The 21,414-nt window shown below is 41.9% G+C and overlaps 1 protein-coding gene and 1 pseudogene across 12 annotated transcripts in view; one reads left to right on the forward strand and one right to left on the reverse strand.

The window, feature by feature from the left end:
* Positions 1-1,907: 1,907 nt before the first annotated feature.
* GGNBP2 (gametogenetin binding protein 2) overlaps positions 1,908-21,414 on the reverse strand; it is a 141,419-nt gene continuing 121,912 nt past the window's right edge. For 7 of the 12 annotated variants that reach the window (XM_054536783.2, XM_054536789.2, XM_054536787.2 and 4 more), the window contains 8 exons: positions 13,578-13,787; positions 12,350-12,524; positions 10,260-10,454; positions 6,344-6,494; positions 5,829-5,954; positions 5,596-5,744; positions 4,553-4,801; positions 1,908-2,551 (listed from right to left, as the gene is read on the reverse strand). In XM_054536783.2, coding sequence (XP_054392758.2) covers positions 2,345-2,551; positions 4,553-4,801; positions 5,596-5,744; positions 5,829-5,954; positions 6,344-6,494; positions 10,260-10,454; positions 12,350-12,524; positions 13,578-13,787 — 1,462 coding nt within the window. In that variant the 3' untranslated portion in view covers positions 1,908-2,344. The remainder of the gene's footprint in view (positions 2,552-4,552; positions 4,802-5,595; positions 5,745-5,828; positions 5,955-6,343; positions 6,495-10,259; positions 10,455-12,349; positions 12,525-13,577; positions 13,788-21,414) is intronic. The other 5 variants (XM_054536790.2, XM_054536788.2, XM_054536781.2 and 2 more) reach the window with 1 other exon arrangement.
* On the forward strand, positions 16,521-17,929 carry LOC100443041 (small ribosomal subunit protein uS5-like; annotated as a pseudogene).

Raw genomic sequence — 21,414 nt, forward strand, 5'->3', positions numbered from 1 at the left:
AAACCGGGCTGCGCGGGAGCGTCCTCGCAGCTGGCGGCGCCGCTTCCCCAGTGAGAGCTTCCCTTTGGGGTCAGGGAAACCGAGGTTTAGCGGGGAGGTTCCTTCAGCCCCAAGGGCGCATACTGAAGCGTCCCGCTTAGTCTCCCTTCTCTACTCCTGAACCCTAATGCCAGGATGAGGAATTAAGGGCACTTAAGGTGACTCCAACACTCTTCCACACCCTCCCAAACCCGCCGGTGGCTGATGGGAAGGGATTCGGCCCAGAAAACGCCAAGTGTCTCCGCCATCAATGCTGGGTGACCTTGGGAAGGACTCATTCACCCTACCTGATCCCTTGGCTTTACTAGCCACGGAGAACTGAAACACTCCCAAGCACACGTGTACTGGGGTATTCTGTCCCTAAATGGCCCACTGTGTCTAACTGCCCTAGACCTCCACGCTTACCCCTACCCCACTGTAGCAAATGTATCATGATATATGCCAAAGATTAAAACAGTATCTAACATTTGCTGCTTATGGTGTAGCAGGCATTTTAAACACAGTAATCTACACAACCGCGCTGAGATAGCACATATTAGTATCTTAATTTTAAAGATGAGTATACTGACGTGGTGAAGCATGGTTTGGACCACAGGCAGTCCAGTCTTAGGCCAGGGATGTGCTCCTAAACTGTGTTCACATCATTATCGCTTCTTGGGTTGTTGGTTTTGTTCAGAGTAGAGCTCGCTTTACTAGAAGTGCTGAGAACTGCGTACTTAATATAGCCATTCTCTTAAAGAAAAAGCATCTTTGAATAACCACCTGACTCCCTTCCAGCAAGCAATGGGGTAAGCGGTGAATGTGGCTGGTTTATTCATTCAAAAACACTCATTTGCCTATCCTGTGTTTGGCCCCAACGGCAAAGATTAAAACTAAACTAAATCAGCCTTTCCTTTTAGGGATCTCAAAAGAACATTTGACTCTTAACAGTGGTGAAGAGGGGATTAACCTCTGAGCCAAGGGCTGTGGGAGACCCACAGTCATTTTTTAGATTCTGGGATGAAATCAAAAAGGGTCCAAGAGGAGTCCTTTTACCTCTGCCCCATTCCTATATAACATTTAGATTTGAAAGACAACTCAGGAGGTGGATCCAAGAAATGGCACTATGAAAATTCAATCTAAGTTTCTGCTGCTGCCCACTTGAAATCTGACTCAAAATCTGATTAAAAGCACATAAAATTCACTCCACCTCCATTGCACAGAAGTACTGATTGTCCCATGATTTTTATGCTGCCACCAAGTATTATAAACATGTAGACACAAATCTCTAAGCATCATGTGTCTACGGAGCTATTTGACTGGATCTTTTAAATGGCAGCAAAATGCTACTCCTGGGGGGAACTCTCTCCTTCAGTACTCACAGCTGTGACAGCAGTAAACTGTAAGACCACAGTGACTTTGTTACTGGATACCAGATAAGGCTGAACCTCACATGCACTTACACAGCCCACAATGTGGTTAGCTCTCAGTGCAGCCTTCTGAGCCCAGTCTTACATGTTGAGCAATTACTTACCGGGCAACCCTTGGTTGAAATTCTGCCAAGTTTTGTTTTTATTCTTATAGGTCAATATGAACCTCTGAATTTAAGAAGTACTTTGTGTTATGTATTAGGGAACCTTTAATAATAGCAATTCAAGTCTCATGGGAAAGTAAGATGGTAGCAAGTATTTAAAGTATCTCCTCAAAAGAAAAAGACTGGAAAACTGCTTTTCTCAGTTGTCAATTCTCATCAAAGGAAGATTTTTTTCTTCAACAATCTGTATCTCTGTCCTTCATCCTTTCTAACATCAACACTGGCCAAGCATCAAGTCCACAAGTGGCAAATACTAAAGTACTGCCACATATTAAGTAGAAACATGTACACCAAATTTTACTGTGCGTATTAATAAATATTCTTTATTTTAAATTTTGCACATTGCGCTTTAACATTACATCCAAACATTTTGCAAGTGGATGTCTACTTTGTAAAACCATATATTCAGCTCATTGTCATTTCTGTACAGAATTATAAGTACAACATTACTTTTTGCCACTAAGTTGCTTTAGTAAGTCTCACAGGAAGAGAAACATTTCATGAAAAGAGATGGCTTAAATCATATGGCAGGCCTGCGCAGCCACGCAACTAAAGACACAAGCCTGAAGAAAGAACAAACTAATGAGGATACCTCCACCGTCTCCCAAAACAAGAAAGAATCACATTGATTTAAGATAAAACTTTGCCATAAGTCACTAAATTAAGAGTTTTTCGAAAGAGAAGGCGCAGTAGTCATCGTGAGTGTTTCATTGAAAGACAGAGCTATTTTATTTATTTAATTTGCTCCAGCCGTGTCAACCAGCCACTACAAATGGGCCTCTTGTGATCATGTAAGCGGCAGTATTTATTAAATTTCTCCTTCAGATGCTGTCGGTATTGTTCTCTATTGCTGTAGAAAGACTGGTTATTAGCCATAAATGACTGTATTTCATCTTGTGAGATAAAGATTTCCTCATCTGAAGTACATTCAGACTCATCCTGCAAATTAAAGCAGTAGTTAAGACTATGACTTAAGAATGCAAAATGTTATGTAATGGAGGAGGACAGCTAAAAATTAAACCAGTCTAACTTTTTAGTTTCAATTCAGTCACATAAAGCCTTTAATTGGAGTGTTTGCAGAATAAGCATCATGTCATTCTGCCTAAGAAAGTAGTGAGAATAAAATCCAACTCCTTGAGTTGAAACCTTGAATCTATAATTTCTCCTAGAAGCCTATGAGCCTAGCAAACTACCACCATACCTTGGCCTTAAAAAAATAACTAATTAAAGATGTTACAACTAGTTACCACACTCTAAGTAGCCAGATGTATCTCCAGCTAGTCCTACCTTGAAACATTCATCTCTACAAACTAAGTAAAAGATAACCATTTTCTACTTAAGAAGTTACACAGCATCACCATTAAACTTTTACAACCATTAAAACTTTTAAACATTAAACTTATACAGGTGGTGGCTCACACCTGTAATCCCAGCATTTTGGGAGGCTGAGGCAGGAGAATCACTTGAACCTTGGAGGCAGAGGCTACAGTGAGCCAAGATCATGCCACTGCACTCTATCTAGCCTGGGCGACAGAGCGAGACTCCTCAAAAAATAAATAAATAAATATTAAAACTAAACTTCACAACCATAAAAAAGAAAAAAACTAGCTGGGCACGGTGGCTCACGCCTGCAATCCCAGCACTTTGGGAGGCTGAGGCAGGCAGATCACCTGAGGTTGGGAGTTCGAGACTAGCCTGACCAACATGGAGAAACCCATCTCTACTAAAAATACAAAATTAGCCAGGCGTGGTGGCACAAGCCTGTAGTCCCAGCTACTCAGGAGGCTGAAGCAGGAGAATCGCTTGAACCTGGGAGGCAGAGGTTGCGATGAGCCGAGATCGCACCATTGCACTCCAGCCTGGGCAACAGAGCAAAACTCCACCTCAAAAAAAAGAAAAAGAAAAAAGCTAGTATTCCAAAGGATTTGGTTCCATCAGGACTCTAATGGAAAGGACACCACTCTTCTTCTTCCTCCCCTCCTCCAAGGGCCACCTATACTATGCACTGGGTCAGTTGGGATCAGGTAAAAAGTCTCAGGAACTGGAGTCTTATCCTACATGACACCTAAAAGAAGAAAGCAACCTCTAGTTCAAATTGTATATTCTTTCTGGTATGGAAGGGTGGCTACCATAACTTGCCAATCAGAAAGGCAAAGTTTGCTTACAGTAACCTACTTCAAGGAGGCAGACTAGTGAATATAATGCTACTTCTATCCTTTCTCCCAACTACAGATAGTCCTGACTTGACGCAATGGTCAATGGTTCTACTCAGGTTTTTTTTTTTTTTTTTTTTTTTGAGACAAAGTCTCACTCTGTCACCAGGCTGGACTGCAGTGGCACGATCTCAGCTCACTGCAACCTCTGCCTCCTGGCTTCAAGTGATTCTCCTGCCTTAGCCTCCCGGGTAGCTGGGACTACTGGTGCACGCCACCATGCCCAGCTAATTTTTGTATTTTTAGTAGAGACGGGGTTTCATCATTTTGGGCAGGATGGTCTTATCTCTTGACCTCATGATCCGCCCACCTCGGTCTCCCAAAGTGCTGGGATTACAGGCATGAGCCACCGCACCCAGCCTTACTTGGGATTTTTTTTTTTTTTTTAACTTTACAAAGGGTTTATTGGGATGTTGAATGTATTTTCAACTCAGCAGTATTTTTGAGTTATAATGGGTTTTTTGGAATGTAACCCCACTGTAACTCAAGGAGTACCTATAATGTCTTCTACTGAGACAGAGGCGGCCATGGAAACGTGTTCCAGAGTAGTTGCATAAACCACGAGTGGAAGGACAGAAATGAAGTCCCCAAAGAATAATGAAATACTACCCTTAATTTCTCATAAGCTTCCTTCAACTACCTACCTTAAGCCCTCAAATACTATCCCCTCCCACATCCACCTCGTTCCCAAACAATTATGTACAGTAAGACCACATGGAATACTTACAAGGAGTTCAACTAAGCTCTTGGCACCTTTTCCAGAATCGGGACCAAACAACGTTTCTGTAGGTTCTGCAAACTGTGATACATTTTTCCTATGCTCAAACCAAGGCAATGGCTGCCCACCCTTTTCAGCGCTGCAACAGCTTTCAGGATGTGTATCTTTGGTCTTGTCACGGTGAAACACTGTGTGCATGGTATTTCCTGAGGTCTCTCGATTACCTGGATCTGTAATACAGCTTCCAAGCTTCTGGATCTGATACCACAGCAAAGGATTTCACAGGTAAAAAGGCATAATATAATAGCAATTATTCTTTAAAAAAAAAAAAAAAAAAAGCGGGGCACAGTGGCTCATGCCTACAATCTCAACATTTTGGGAGGCCAAGGCAGGTGGATCACTTGAGGTCAAGTGTTCAAGACCAGCCTGGCCAACGTGGTCAAATGCCATCTCTACTAAAAACGCAAAAATTAGCCAGCCATGGTGGCATGCGCCTGTAATCCCAGCTACTCAGAAAGCTGAGGCAGGAGAATTGCTTGAACCTGGGAGGCAGAGGTTGCAGTGAGCCAAGATTATGCCACTGTACTCTAGTATACACGACCGAGTGAGACTCCATCTCAAAAAAATCCTGACATAGTATTAAACCTTTAGAAGGAATACTAAGTAATAGCAGCAGCTGGCATTCATTTTACCAGGCACTTACTATGTACTAGACACTATGCCACACCTGCCAATATACATTCACTTCACCTTCATAGAACCTAATATGATAGGGACTAAACAAATTGTTTAAGATTACATAGCTTATAAATTTAAAAGTATAAAAAGAACAATTGAATTTCTGACTCACAAGGACTGTTGGACAAATGATCACATCTCTCTCTGCCCCCAACACACACTCTCACACGATGAGCAGTTTATGGAACTGCATAAAGAACTCATTCTAAAAAAAGTAAATCCTGGCAGCTAAGCTGCACATATGCCACTCCAAGGAAAACATGTGTTCTGTCCTCAACAGCAAAGGTTTAAGAATTACAAGTTATGACACTTACATGTTCATCACATTTCAGTATCTTGCTTTTCTTTTTCTTCTTTTTATTTTTTCCTTTTGTGTTGTTCTCTTCAGAATTTGCCCAACATTCAACACAACTATCACCATCATCCTCTTTGTCTTCACAGTGATGAACACAAGAGTCATCACCTGCAGAAATCAATAATCCTTCTTATTTATGTTCTTAAGTCAGCCATGTAGTAGAAATAACTGGGAAACTTAATGTGAGCCTACCGTGTTCATCATGATTACAAATGCCTTCAGTGCAGGCAACATCTGAACCCTCCCGAGAACCTGTTTCACTCCCTTCCATGCTAGATGAATATCCACAATCACTACCATTACAGTGTGGAGATAAGCCTGAGAACAAATCAAGTGAGAGTTACAATTAACATACCAATAAGTATATTAGGACAAAGAGTGAACCCATTGGGGACCACAGAAAAATCTCATAATTAATGGCTTATTAAAAGTAGAACATTTCCAATGAAGGATTTTTTTTTTTTAAGTAGAAAGTAAATTAAATAACAAAAATATGATTAGGAATTTACCATTTTTCGTTTTTGTCAAAAATCAGTCAAAGAACAAAGAAAAAGGAAATATTAAGTATCTGACTAAATTATATGATATTCTTGGAACTATAAAGCAGTTTTAAAATTCTAGCTCACAGAATCTCTAAAAGCTCTTACATTTAACAGTAAGAAAGAATAGAGTTAAGAGTTCATTTTAAAAATAAATTATTTACTTACCTTTCTTTATTTTAGGGGACCCCAAAAGATTGCCACTGCTAGGACAGGTACATGACGTATTTTCATTGGTAACAATTACTTCTACACAAGTATTACCATCTTCAGTGCTGCCACAGGCTTTGCAGCTGCTATTTTCTATGAAGTCTGTTTCCTTTAAGGATCAACATTAAGAGACAGTCAAGAGCTTTACTGCATAACAGCTACATTTTATTCCCTAGATCAAAACTATTTTCATCCTAATACTAAGATGTGGCATTTTCACTGTACTGACATTTACACTGACAGTACAAAAGTAATGGGGGTGAAGATACTAGTCCTTAGCACAAATCAAGACAGTACCAACCAAAGTGTGCTAAGAATAAGAATCACTGTATTCTTCAATTGTCAAGCGCTCTCACAAAAATAGATATTTCACTTATGAATGTCTTTGAGGAAGCTGTAAAAATATTAATTGTATCAGATATCAACCACAAATACATATACTTTTTTCTTTTTTTTTTTTTTGAGTAGGGTCTCCCTCTGTCACTTAGGCTAGAGTACAGTCATACAATCATGGCTTACTGCAGCCTCAAACTCCTGGGCTTAAGCAATCCTCCTGCCTCAGCCTCTCAAGTAGCTAGGACTACAGAAGCACACCACCAGGCCTAATTTTTTTATTCCTTTGTAAAGAGAGGGTTTCGTTATGTTGCCCAGGCTAGTCTTGAACTCCCGGCCTTAAGCAATCCTTCTGTCATGGCTTCCCAAAGTGCTAGGATTACAGACCTGAGCCTCCATGCCCTGCCAACAGAGATCTTTTCAACAGTCTATGTGGGGCCAGGTGCAGTGGCTCATGCCTGTAATCCCAGCACATGGGAGGCCAAAGCAGGTGGATCACTTGAGGTCAGGAGTTCAAAACCAGCCTAGCCAAGATGGTGAGACCCTGTCTCTACTAAAAATACAAAAATTAGCCGGGCAAGGTGGCAGGTGCCTGTAATCCCAGCTACTCAGGAGGCTGAGGCAGGAGAATTGCTTGAACCCGGACGGCAGAGCCTGCAGTGAGCCAAGATCACACCACTGCACTCCAGTGTGAGCGACAGAGTGAGACTCCGTCTCAAAAAAAAAAAAAAAAGTATGTGACAAATGGGAAATACGCTTAAAGCACTTCTGTTGCAGCTGCCTCAAGGAAACGTACTTGTGCAACTTTTTGAGGTGCAAGCTGAACTTTTTTCCTAGAACATCAAGTTCACTTGAAAGAATAAATGAGAGACAAACTGAGAGACTTGGATATTTAGCAGGCATTTTCTCAAAAATGAATGAAGTCAATCTGTTACTTCAAGGGAAACAATGAACAACAACTTTTGTCAATGATAAAACTCAAACATTGAAATAACAATCAGAATTTTGGCCTTGCAACCAGCAGTACTATGAACTTGAAGCTTCCTAATACTTGGACTTTTCTGACCTGCATAATTCAGTGAACTTTGAAATAAATTCCAATGCATGACGTTACAAAACAATGCATGAGTAAAAGATCTATTCAAAGTCCAATATAGTCCAACGGATTCTAATTTAACAGAGTACAAAAAGGTCATTGATAAGGTGCCAGATTCCATATTGCAATGAATCTTTTAGAAACTACCACTGGTCAAAGTGTAGTACTGAAGAATATCCACAACTATCTGAAAAGGTTTATATTAAAATACTGCTCTCAGCCAGGCACAGTGGTTTACGCCTGTAATCCCAGCACTTTGGGAGACAGAAGCAGGCAGACTGCCTAAGCTCAGGAGTTTGAGACCAGCCTGGGCAACATGGCAAAACCCCATCTCTACTAAAAATACAAAAAAAATTAGCCGGGCATGGTGGTAGGCGCCTGTAGTCCCAGCTACTTGGGAGGCTGAGGCACAAAAATCGCTTGAACCCAGGAGGAGGAGGTTACGGTGAACCAAGATCGTGCCACTGCAATCCAGCACGGGTGACAGAGCAAGACTCTGTCTCCAAAATAAAATACTTTTCCTACCATATAATATCTGTGTGAGACTAGACTTTCTTCATATGCTTCAACTAAGCCAATAAATGGAAACAGATTGAATGCAGAAGCAGATATAAGAATCTAGCTTATTCCGTCAGGCGCGGTGGCTCACACCTGTAATCCCAGCACTTTGGGAGGCTGAGGCGGGCGGATCACGAGGTCAAGAGATCAAGGCCATCCTGGCCAACATGGTGAAACCCTGTCTCTACTAAAAATAAAAAAATTAGCCGGGCATGGTGGCACATGCCTGTAGCCCCAGCTACTTGGGTGGCTGAGGCAGGAGAATTGCTTGAACCCGGGAGGCGGAGGTTGCAGTGAGCCGAGATCATGCCACTGCACTCCAGCCTGGCAACAGAGCGAGACTGTCTCAAAAAAAAAAAAAAAAGGAATCTAGCTTATTCCTTTTAAGATGAACATTAAAGATATTTGCAAAAAATATATATAGTATAATACCATTCTTCTCACTCTCACTTTATTTAGAAAACAGTTATTTTTGAAAAAATATTTAGTTAACATTATTATTGAAGGAGTAGTTTAAAATTTATCATTTAATTTCTAATACAGTAAATATTGGTAAGTATAACCCACATAAACAAAAGCTCATTGAGTACCTTAATTTTTAAGAATGTAAAGGGATCCTAAGACCAAAAACTTGAGAACTGCTCTAGGTCATGCACAGAGGTGGCTTTCTATATTTTGACTTTGATCTAATAATACATTAAAGTCAGGTAAAGAGATAATTACTCAACACTGTCTTAATAAAACACAGACATGACATTAAAATTCTGGCTTATACAGACTACAGTAGGAAAAAAAGCTGATATAAAAACCGCAGGAGCTCACATCTGGAAAAGCATAGTAAAAATGCCCAAATCTAGCAAAAAGCCATACAGTTAACCCTCCATATCTGTGGGTTCTGCATCCATAAATTCAACCAAGAATCGAAAATATTTGGGGGGGAAAAAAATCAACCTGCATCCATACTGAACATGTACAGACTTTTTTCTTGTCCTTATTTTCTAAACAATACAGTATAACAACTATTTAAACAGTTTTTATTTATTTTGAGAGAGTTTCACTCTGTCGCCCAGGCTGGACTGCAGTGGCACGATCTCGGCTCATTGCAATCCTTGCCTCCTGGGTTCAAGAAATTCTCATGTCTCAGCCTCCCAAGTAGCTGGGATTACAGGCGTGAGCCACCATGCCCAGCCTTACATAGCTTTTACATTGCATTAGGTATTATAATTTAGAGATAATTTAAGAATACAAGAGGCCAGGCACGGTGGTTCATGCCTGTAATTGTAGTATTTTGGGAGGCTGAGGTGGGAGAACTGCCTGAGCCCACAAGCTGGAGACCAGCCTGAACAACATGGTGAAACGCCATCTCTACAAAAAATACAAAAAATTAGCTGGGCCTGGTGGGGTACGCCTGTAGTTCCAGCTACTTGGGAAGCTGAGGTGGGAAGATGACATGAGCCTGGGAGATGAACGCTGCAGTGAGCCATGATTGTGCCACTGCACTCCAATCTGGGTGACAGAGTGAGACCCTGTCTCAGAAATAAAAGTATAAGAAGGATGTGCATAGACTATATGCAAATATTACACCATTTTACATCAGGGACTTGCACATCTGCAGATTTTGGTATCTACAGGAAGTCCTGGAATCAAACCCCACAGATACCAAGGGACGACTGTACTTTTTTTATTAAAAAAAAAATAATAAAATAAATAGAGATAGAGATCTCACTATCTTGCCCAGGCTGGTCCCGAACTCCTAGGCTCAAGTGATCCCTCCACCCTGGGCCTCCCAAAGTGCTGGGATTACAGGCGTGAGCCACCACACCTGGCCTGTACTTCTATCTACAAGCAATACATACACACTTAAGAGTTGATATTAAGAAATATTACCTTCTCTTGGCTTACTTCCTTTTCATCTGCTGTTTGTAAGGGAGTAGGAATATCACACACACACTTATTTTTTCGTCTATTCTTCCGTTTTTGGCGTTTCTTTTCTTGCTTGAGTTCTCTTACTCGTTCCTCTTCTGAAAATTCCTCACAAAGTTGTTCCAATCTGCTAATACCCTGTACTTTTTCCACGGTCATCTATTATAAAAATAAGGTTGAGGGTGAATATTGGTCAGAACTTCTCTTTTTTTGAGATGGAATCTTGCTCTGTCGCCCAGGCTGCAGTGCAGTGGCGTGATCTCAGCTCACTGCAAGCTCCGCCTCCCGGGTTCATGCCATTCTCCTGCCTCAGCCTCCTAAGTAGCTGGGACTATAGATGCCCGCCACCACGCCCGGCTAATTTTTTGTATTTTTTTAGTAGAGACGGGGTTTCACCGTGTTAGCCAGGATGGTCTCGATCTCCTGACCTCATGATCTGCCCACCTCAGCCTCCCAAAGTGCTGGGATTACAGGTGTGAGCCACCGTGCCTGGTCCCTTTGTTTTCTATGGTAATATACACACTCCTATTCCAAACCAGCAAGATTCTAGTTTTAAATTTCAGAATTTTTTTTTTTTTTTGAGACAGAGTCTCGCTCCGTCACCCAGGCTGGAGTACAGTGGCACCATCTCAGCTCACTGCAACCTCTACCACCCAGGTTCAAGCGATTCTCCTGCCTCAGCCTCTCAAGTAGCTGAGACCACAGGCGTGCGCCACCACACTGGCTGATTTTTAGTAGAGACAGGGTTTTGCCATCATGGCCAGGTTGGTCTCGAACTCCTGGCCTCAAGTGATGCGCCCACCTTGGCCTCCCAAAGTGCTGGGATTACAGGCATGAGACACCATACCTGGCCTAAATTTCAGAATTTTAACACAACAAAAGTAAACATACCATTTCCTCACATAATGAAAAAACTATTTAACCTGATTAGATGATCTAGTCTCTAAAGGTACAAAAATACAAAGAGAAAAAGAGTAAGGGCTGGGCGCAGTGGCTCATGCCTGTAATCCCAGCACTTTGGGAGGCCAAGGCGGGCAGCGGATCACTGTGTCGGGAGATTGAAACCATCCTGATTAATATGATGAAACCCTGTCTCTATTAAAAATATACAAAAAATTAGCCGAGCGTGGTGGCGGGCGCCTGCAGTCCCAGCTACTCGGGAGGCTGAGGCAGGAGAATGGCGTGAACCCAGGAGGCGGAGCTTGCAGTGAGCCGAGATCATGCCACTGCACTCCAGCCTGGGTAACAGAGCGAGGCTCCTTCTGAAAAAAAAAAAAAAAAAGAAAAGAAAGAAAGAAAAGTAGTCCTTATACCATGGCATTCACACAGCATTTACTTCATACTATTGGACATTAGCAGGCAAAATGAAATTCACTAAAGGTTTTCACATTTCCTGCTTAATCCTTGGCTGCATTTAACTTTTCACTAGTTATGTTTTTTTCTCTTTTTTTTTTTTTTTTTTGAGACAGAGTTTTGATCTTGTTGCCCAGGCTGGAGTGCAGTGGCGTGATCCTGGCTCACTGCAACCTCCACCTCCCGGGTTCAAGCAATTCTCCTGTCTCAGCCTCCCAAGTAGCTGGGATTACAGGTGCCCGCCACCACGCCCAGCTAATTTTTTTATTTTTAGTAGAGATGGGGTTTCATCATATTGGTCAGGCTGGTCTCAAACTCCTGACCTCAGGTGATCCGCCTGACTCGTCCTCCCAAAGTGCTGGGATTACAGGCGTGAGCCACCATGCTCAGCCTCACTAGTTATGTTTCATAGCAGCATCTTATTAAACATCTTCAGTTTTCTACTCTGAGAAAGTCTAAAAACCAAAGCTGGCAAAGTTAACAGGATTAAAAACATTTTTTTAAATCCATCAACTTCTTCTAAATCCCAGTTCCCTAGACCACCCCCACTCCAACCCAAAGCCATGTAACAATATCCAGCCAAAGCCATGAAGCTCTATCAGTGATGGACAGTCCTTCTAGGCACTGGTGGCTTACATTAAGATTCAGTCCAATAACATGACTAAGCAATCTTAGATACTGGAACAGCCCACTGTTCTTACCTCAAAACTCTTGCGTAAAGCATCAACACCAAGATAGAAAAGCATCTGCCATGTCTGCTCTTCTGCCCGTAGTTTTTGCCAGATTCGATGCAGTCTTTCATAAAGATGAATTCCCAAGCAGGTCAGAACTTCTTCTTGGGCTATGTCTATTGTCTTTGCATGCCTTTCTCTTCGCCTATAAAAGGGAATAATCACACACTAATACCTTTAACTGAAACAGTAAAAGATGGATAACACAGCTGCAAGTTCAGGTTTTAAACACAATGTGCTTACCTAGTAACAAGACAGTTATACATTTACACTCAACGTATATGTTGCTATACAAGCATGCATGTCTACAACCAATGAGAAATACACATGCAAGTAGAATTTAGTCCTTATATTGCTAAAAATAAAGTAATTCAGGAACTGGCTCTAAAAAGATGGGTTTTAGGGCACAAAGCAATCACATATAAGTGTCCAGCTCACAGGAGACACAACAGTTCCTTTTACTTTCCAATTATAGCAAAACATTTTTTCCTTCATTAGGTTTTTTGTTTTGAGGAGGAATGGAGAAAGGCAATGCCAAAGTGATTCATCACGGGCAAGAGTCCTCCACCAGGCCAGTCTTTACAAGTGTTCACAGAACTTTGGCAATAAAAAAGCCCTTTGTATTCTAGCAGAAAATAGGCACCCAAATGAGGGTTGATACCCTAAATACAAAAGGAAATGAATTTGATTTATTCTATTAACATCATCATCTGATTTTATTTTTACAACAAAGCCAGAGATAATACTTTAGGTTTCTATGCAGTAATAATAATATAATATACACAGTTCATGAATTACATTCAATAAGGCATTTCTTAATCCCCTACTGCAAAGATCTGACTTATGCAAAAACCATTATTGTGAATAAAATTTACACACGATAATGCATGGATAGAGGGAGAAAAATCCCTTCTAATCATTTTCAAATGAAAATGATAGTCTGTTAACAATGAAAGCCAAAAAAGCCTGCCTCCCTTCAAGCAAGAACTAGCAGAGGACTGAACCAAACACCAGAGAACAGTTTTTCCCTATTTTCAGTCAATTAAGAAATGCATACTTTAAAGAGAAGCAAAATCTTTACAGGCATACTTTAATTTATACATATATCATATGTACTGAGGCAGAAGGTGATGAAAATAAACTTTCAGTAATAAAATGAAGCAAAGCGCTAGATAGCCCATTCTAGCAAATTACATACTCATACCCTCCTGCGAACTCTGGCTCAGCACGACCCAAAAGATGTGCAATGAAGTCTGTTTCACAGCAAACATGTATGTGTCGTTCATGTGGACAGCACCGCAAGCCTTCATAAAGTGCAGCACAGTAGCCCTTTTCTTTGCTGCAGTCAAGTTCACCAATAAGGATATTGTATGCTCGGAGGACTTTATTTTTGCAATCAGTGCAAAACCTGTTGAAAAGAAAAACCTCAAAATTAAGAACTGGCTGTGCAATTATTTCTTGTGGCATATAACAGTGTACTAGATGATGGCACTCTCTCCCATCTACAGCATCCAAAAAAAGCCTCCATACACACATTTAAAACATACGCATGTAAGGTAAATACAAATTTAGGGATTGCATAAATACAGATAGACCTTCATTGGCAAATTATTTTTAAACTAGAGAAACACATAGCCTAAAAGAATGAGGCAGATACATACCTATTATTTCATAAAATGCATGCCCAGAAAAGTATTAGTTGCCAAGAACTAGCATATGTCCACTTCAAAAGCTATTTGCACAGGTCAGAAATAAAACAATAGAGGCAACAAACCAATGACTCTTGATTGGTTTGTTCCTTCTCCTTCCAGCCTCTGAAAATAGATGGTCTCTTCCGCCAGGAAACCTTGACTCCAGTTTCTATTACAACATTTTAATATTTCACTAGCTAAGCATTTGAGGATAGGGGTAGGGGTTGGGGTGGGGAGAAGAATGGGAAAGTGGTGCATGTATTTTTTAATTCTCTGATTATTTCCAAAATGCCAAATTCTGTCTTCCCAAAAATGCCTATTTCTCAATAACAAACATAATATAGAAAAAACATACACGGAAACTGGTTTAAACTTAAGTGTATATAATGTGGCAAAAGAATAGAAGAGTTTGTGAATGTAGGGAAGGAAGAAAATTTCTTTTAGAAACCAAATATCAATCAATCAGAAAGAAATAATAGAACCTGGTTTCTTTATCTTTGAATTCCTGGAACAAGAAGAACTTGGTCAGGTGGAAAAGCCAGGCTCACAATAAGAGTAACTGGCTAAGAAGATTAGTTAAGTGAAACAAGGAAATTTTGATCTCTTTGATTTAAATTCATCTCCCAAATGAGTTCATCTATGCGTATGGCTTCAACTAACATGGCTATAAAGATGACTTGTGACTCTACAGCTCCATTCAAATCTCTGCTATTGCCTGAGGGCCAGACCCATATCGAAAAGTGACAAGACATGACAGATGTCCAATAGGCAACACCTTAAATTCACTGTCCAAGGGTAATGCTGTTCTATTCTTATGTTCCTTCTCAATCCCTGTTAAGAACACTGCCATTCACAGCCATTCAGAGTCACCCAGGCTGGAAATCTGAGTTAATTCCAACTTCTCCCTGGGTCTTCCTATTGAGTAGAGCCAACTAGTATTCACTCTTTCTTGTTTCTCCTGTAGGTCCCTGTTTTCAATTCCCTCTGGCATGGTTTAAGTTGCCTATGCTATATATATATATATATATATATATATATATATATTTTTTTTTTTTTTTTTTTTTTTTTTTTTTTGAGACAGAGTCTCTCTCTGTTGCCCAGGCTGGAGTGCAGTGGCGCCATCGCGGCTCACTGTAACCTCTGCCTCCTGGGTTCAAGCGATTCTCCTGCCTCAGTCTCCCGGGTTGCTGGGATTACAGGTGCCCACCACTATACCCAGCAAATTTTTTGTATTTTTTAGTAGAGACAGGGTTTCGCCAAGTTGGCCAGGCTGGTCTTGAACTCTTGACCTCAGGTGATCCACTCACCTTGGCCTCCCAAAGTGCTGAGATTACAGGCTTGAGCTACCGCACCCAGCCCACTTTTTTTTTTTTAAAGCTTCTTAACTGACTTTCCTGTTTCCACTCTTCCTAGCATTGATGCATCTCTTACACCAAAATAATTTTTCTAGCACAAATCTGATTATCTGTGTCTCAGCTTAAAAACCTTTCAGCTGGCCAGGCATGGTTGCTCACGCCTGTAATCCCAGCACTTTGGGAGGCTGAGGCCGGCAGATCACCTGAGGTTGGGAGTTTGAGACCAGCCTGACCAACATGGAGAAACCTCGTCTCTAGTAAAATACAAAAATTAGCCAGGCGTGGTGGCGCATGCCTGTAATCCCAGCTACTCCAGAGGAAGAAGCAGGAGAATCACTTGAACCCGGGAGGGGGAGGTTGCAGTGAGCCAAGATCGCACCACTGCACTCCAGCCTGGGCAACAAGAGCAAAACTCTGTCTCAAAAAAACAAAACAAAACAAAACAAAAAAACTTTTCAGTTGTCTCTTATTATTAATACTTCTGATTTATACTCTTCTTCGTGCTTTTTTTTAAGATGGAGTTTCACTCTGTCACCCAGGCTGGAGTGTAGTGGTGATCTTGGCTCACTGCAACCCCCGCCCCCCAGGTTCAAGTGATTCTCCTGCCTCAGACTCCTGAGTAGGTGGGATTACATGCGCCCACCACCACACTTGGCTGATTTTTGTGTTTTTAGTGCAGATGGGGTTTCACCATGTTGGCCAGGCTGGTCTTGAACTTCTGACCTCAAAGTGATCCCCCCACCTCAGCCTCCCAAAGTGTTGGGATTACAGGCATCAGCCACCACGCCCGGCCTAGACTTCTTACTATAGTATTTACCCTTCTACTGCCATATCTTTGTTTCATGCACACACGTTTTGCTGGACCAATAGTAGATAATGATGTTTCTTAAAATGAAGACATGGGCTGGGCACAGTGGCTCATGTCTGTAATCCCAGCCCTTTGGGAGGCAGAGGCGGATGGATCATCTGAGCTCAGGAGTTTGAGATCAGCCCGGCCAACATGGTGAAACCCCGTCTCTACTAAAAATACAAAAATTAGCCAGATGTGGTGGCATACATCTGTAATCCCAGCTACTCAGGAGGCTGAGGCAGGAAAATTGCTTGAACCCGGGAGGCAGAGGTTGCAGCGAGCCAAGATCGCACCACTGCACTCCAGCCTGCGTGAGAAGAGCGAAACTCCATCTCAAAGAAAAAAAAAAAGAATATATGTTAAATTAGAGGCTCTAAGCCCACTTGGTAAACAGAGGCAACAATGCTGACAAATAATGTTAAATTATGTTATTTCACTAAAGTTTTAAATACGGGCAAAAATATACAAAAATTAGCACAAAATGGATTAAAAACTAAATGTTAACATCTGAAAACCATAAAACTAGAAGAAAACATAGGGGAAAATCTTCATGACACTGGACTAAGTGATGATTTCTTGGCTATGACACCAAAAGCACACATGCACAACAAAAACAAAAATAGACGCTTCTCTGAGAAAACACCAAATGGCGGATGATGCTGGTGGCGGCCGGCGGTGGGGATCGCCTGGGATGGGGAAACGCGGTGGCTTCCGCGGAGGTTTTGGCAGTGGCATCCGGGGCCGGGGCCGGGGCTGAGGCCGCGGCTGAGGCTGCAGAGCTCATGGAGGCAAGGCCAAGGATAAGGAGTGGATGCCTATCACCAAGCTGGGCCGCCTGGTCAAGCACATGAAGATCAAGTCCCTGGAGGAGATCTATGTCTTCTCCCTGCCCATGAAGGAATCTGAGATCACTAACTTTTTCCTGGGGGCCTCTCTCAAGGACAAGGTTTTGAAGATTATGCCGGTACAGAAGCAGACCCGGCGCTGGCCAGCGCACCAGGTTCAAGATGTTTGTTGCCATTGTGGACTACAATGGCCACATCGGTCTGGGTGTTAAGTGCTCCAAGGAGGTTGCCACTGCCATCCACGGGGCCATCATCCTGGCCAAGCTCTCTATTGTCCCTGTGCACAGAGGCTACTGGGGGAACAAGATCAGCAAGCCCCACATCATCCCTTGCAAGGCGACAGGCCGCCACGGCTCTGTGCTGGTGCGCCTCATCCCCACGCCCAGAGGCACTGGCATCGTCTCAGTGCCTGTACCCAAGAAGCTGCTCATGATGGCTGGTATTGATGACTGCTATACCTTAGCCAGGGGCTGCACTGCCACCCTGGGTAACTATACCAAGGACACCTTTCATGCCGTCTCTAAGACCTACAGCTACCTGATCCTCGACCTCTGGAAGGAGACTGTATTCATCAAGTCTTCCTGTCAGGAATTCACTGACTACCTCGTCAAGACCCACACCAGAGTCTCCATGCAGAGGACCCAGGCTCCAGCTGTGGCTACAACACAGGGTTTTTATACATGAAAAATAAAGTGAATTAAGCCTGAGGAAAAACAAAAAAAAAAGACTACAGTCATATCACTTAACAATGGGACACATTCTGAGAAATGCATTGTTAGCTATTTTGTTGCTGTGCGAACATCAGAGTGTACTTACACAAACCTAGGTAGTATACATTTTTATTTATATTTTTTTCACATGGAAAACCAAATGTCCCAGCACCATCACTGAATATTAATCATTTCCTCTACTTGATCTACAACGCAGTATGCTCTATTATAATCTTACGGGCCCACTGTCATATATGTGGTCCATCACTGACCAAAATGTCATCACGTAGCACATGACCATACATTAAACTTAAAAACTTTGGCACAGCAAAGACGATCAACAGAGTAAAAAGGCAACCCAAAGAATGGGAAAAAATATTTGCAAACCATATATTGAATAAGAGGTTAATAGTCAGAATATAAAGAACCACTAGAACTCAATCACAAAAAAAAATAGCCTAATTTAAAAATGGGCAAAGCCGGGATCATGCCACTGCACTCCAGCCTGGGCAAGAAAGAAGATCCTGTCTCAAAAAAATAAAATAACTTAAAAGTAAATAAATAAATGGGCAAAGCATGAATAGACATTTCTCCAAAGATTATATACAAATGGCCAGCAAGCATATGGAAAGATGCTCAACATCACTAATCATCAGGAAAATGCACATCAAAAACACAATGAGATATCACCTTAAACCAGTTAGAATGACCACTATCAAAACAACAACAACAAATAACAAGTGTTACCGAGGATGTGAAGAAATTGGAACCCTTATGCACCGTTGGCAGGCATGTAAAATGGTACAGCTGGTATAGAAACCGGTATGAAAGTTCTTCAAAATAAGACTACCATATGATCCAGGAATCCCACTTTTAGGTATATATCCAAAAGAACTGATAGCAAGGATCTTGAAGAGATATTTGCACACTCATGTTCATTACTGCATTTATTGACAACAGGCAAAATGTAAGAGCAACCTTCAATGTCCATCAATGTATGAATGGATAAAGAAATGTGAATAGCCAGGTGCAGTAATCCCAGCACTTTGGGAGGCCGAGGCGAGTGGATCACTTGAGGTCTGGAGTTCGAGACCAGCCTGACCAACATGGTGAAACCCTGTCTCTACTAAAAATACAAAAATTAGCCAGGTGTGGTGGTGTGTGCCTGTAATCCCAGCTACTCAGGAGGCTGAGGCAAGAGAATCACTTGAACTCGGGAGGCGGAGGCTGAGGTGAACCGAGATCAAGCCACTGCACTCCTGCCTGGGCAACAGAGCGAGACTGTCTCAAAAAAAAAAAGAAAAAAGAAAAGTGAATAATATCACATATACTGTGACACTCACTGTCCATTTTTAAATAATGTCACAGTATTGTGACATTATTCAGCTTTTAGAGGGGAATCCTGTCATATGCTACAACATAGATGAACGTTAGACATTATCTAAGTATTGTCTTAGATAATGGCTAAGTAAAATAAGCCAATCACAAAAATTCAAGTGCTACATTATTCCATTTATATTAGCTATCTAAAATAATTAAACTCAGAAAGAGAAAGAAGAATTGTGGTTGCTAGGGGGTGAGGGGAGAAAAAAGGTGTTGTTCAATGGGTATAGTTTCAGTTGAGATGAAAAAGTTCTAGAGATCTGTTGTACAACAATGTGCATACAGTTAACAATATTGTAATGTAAACTTAAAAACTGTTTAAAAGGTAAAGTTATGTTTCACAGTATTTTGAGACAGGGTCTCACTCTGTTGCCCAGGCTGGAGTGCAGTGGCATACTCTTGTCTCACTGTAGCCTCAACCTCCCTAGTAGGCTCAGGTGATCCTCCCCGCCTCATCCACCTGAGTACCTGGGACTACAGGTGTGTGCCACCACGCATGGCTAATTTTTGTATTCTTTGTAGAGACAGGGTTTTGCCATGTTGCCCAGGCTAGTCTTGAACTCCTGGGCTCAAACAATCCGCCCGCCTCAGTCTCCCAAAATGCTGAACTGTGAGACACCGTGCCTAGCCTTATTTTGTGTTCTTTTAAAACACACACACACGCAAGCAGGAACAGAAAGTCTCTCCTTTAGGAGAGAAAAAACGGACACAGAAATAACAACAAATACTTCCACATTTTCAGGTTATAAATAGCAAGTTCACATTTTCAGGTAATTAAATGGTCAAATGTCAAAGAGAACAATAATAAAACTTGAAACATTTTCCCATTTTACTGCTTTATACTCTCATAGTAGTTTAATATATGTTTGATTGTACAACTATAAGCGTAAGTAAATAGCGAGTTAAAAATAGGATATAAAAGCCGTAAAAGAGAATTTTTCCCATTTGTAAAAGCAGCATTGCATATGACTTTTTTAAAACTTTTTTTTTTCGAGACAGAGTCTCACTCTGTCACCCAGGCTGAAGTGCAGTGGCATGATCATGGCTCACTGCAGCCTTCAACCTTCCTGGGCTCAAGTGATCCTCCCACCTCAGCCTCCCGAGTAGATGAAACTGCAGGTGTGTCACTACACCCAGCTAATTTTTAAATTTTGTTTATTTATTTATTTTTATTTACTATTATCTTTTTTTTGAGATGGAGTCTCGCTCTGTCGCCCAGGCTGCAGTGCAGCGGCGCAAACTCGGCTCACTGCAAGCTCCACCTCCTGGGTTCACGCCATTCTCCTGCCTCAGCCTCCCAAGTAGCTGGGACTACAGGCGCGCACCATCAAGCCCAGCTAAATTTTTTGTATTTTTTAGTAGAGACGGAGTTTCACTGTGTTAGCCAGGATAGTCTCAATCTCCTGACCTCATGATCCGCCTGCCTCGGCCTCCCAAAGTGTTAGGATTACAGGCGTGAGCCACGGCGCCCGGCCTGTTTTTTTTTTTTTTGAGATGGAGTCTTGCTCTGTTGCCGAGGCTGGAGCGCAAATGGCGTAATCTTGGCTCACCGCAACCTCCACCTCTCAAGTTAAGTGATTCTCCTGCTTCAGCCTCCTGAGTAGCTGGGATTACAGGCACACGCCACTAAGCCCTGCTAATTTTTATATTTTTAGTAGAGATGGGGTATCACCATGTTGGCCAGGCTGGTCTTGAACTCCTAACCTCGTAATCCACCCACCTCCGCCTCCCAAAGTGCTGAGATTAGAGGAGTGAGCCACCACACTCAGCCTTTATAAATGGGCCTCCCTATGTTGCCCAAGCTGGTATTGAACTCCTGAATTCAAGTGATCCTCCTGCCTTGGCTTCCCAAAGTGTTGGAATTATAGGCGTAAGCCACAATGCCCAGCCTTAAAAAACCCTTAAGGCAGAGGTTTCAGTTTATTAACACCTCATTTCTAATGATGTTCTATCATGTCTCAGCCTTTTGACTAAGATCAAGTGTAGTATCTGATGATGTTCTATCATAATACTATTCTTTTGAGACAGTCTCACTCTGTCACCCAGGCTGGAGTGCAGTAGCACAATCTCAGCTCACTGCAAACTCTGCTTCCCAGATTCCAGCAATTCTCATGCCTCAGCCTCCTGAGTAGCTGGGATTACAGAAGTGCACCACCATGCCTGGCTAATTTACGTATTTTCAGTAGAGAGGGGTTTCACCA

This window comes from Pongo abelii, chromosome 19 (genome assembly GCF_028885655.2).
Source record: "Pongo abelii isolate AG06213 chromosome 19, NHGRI_mPonAbe1-v2.0_pri, whole genome shotgun sequence".
Classification (NCBI taxonomy): domain Eukaryota; kingdom Metazoa; phylum Chordata; class Mammalia; order Primates; family Hominidae; genus Pongo; species Pongo abelii.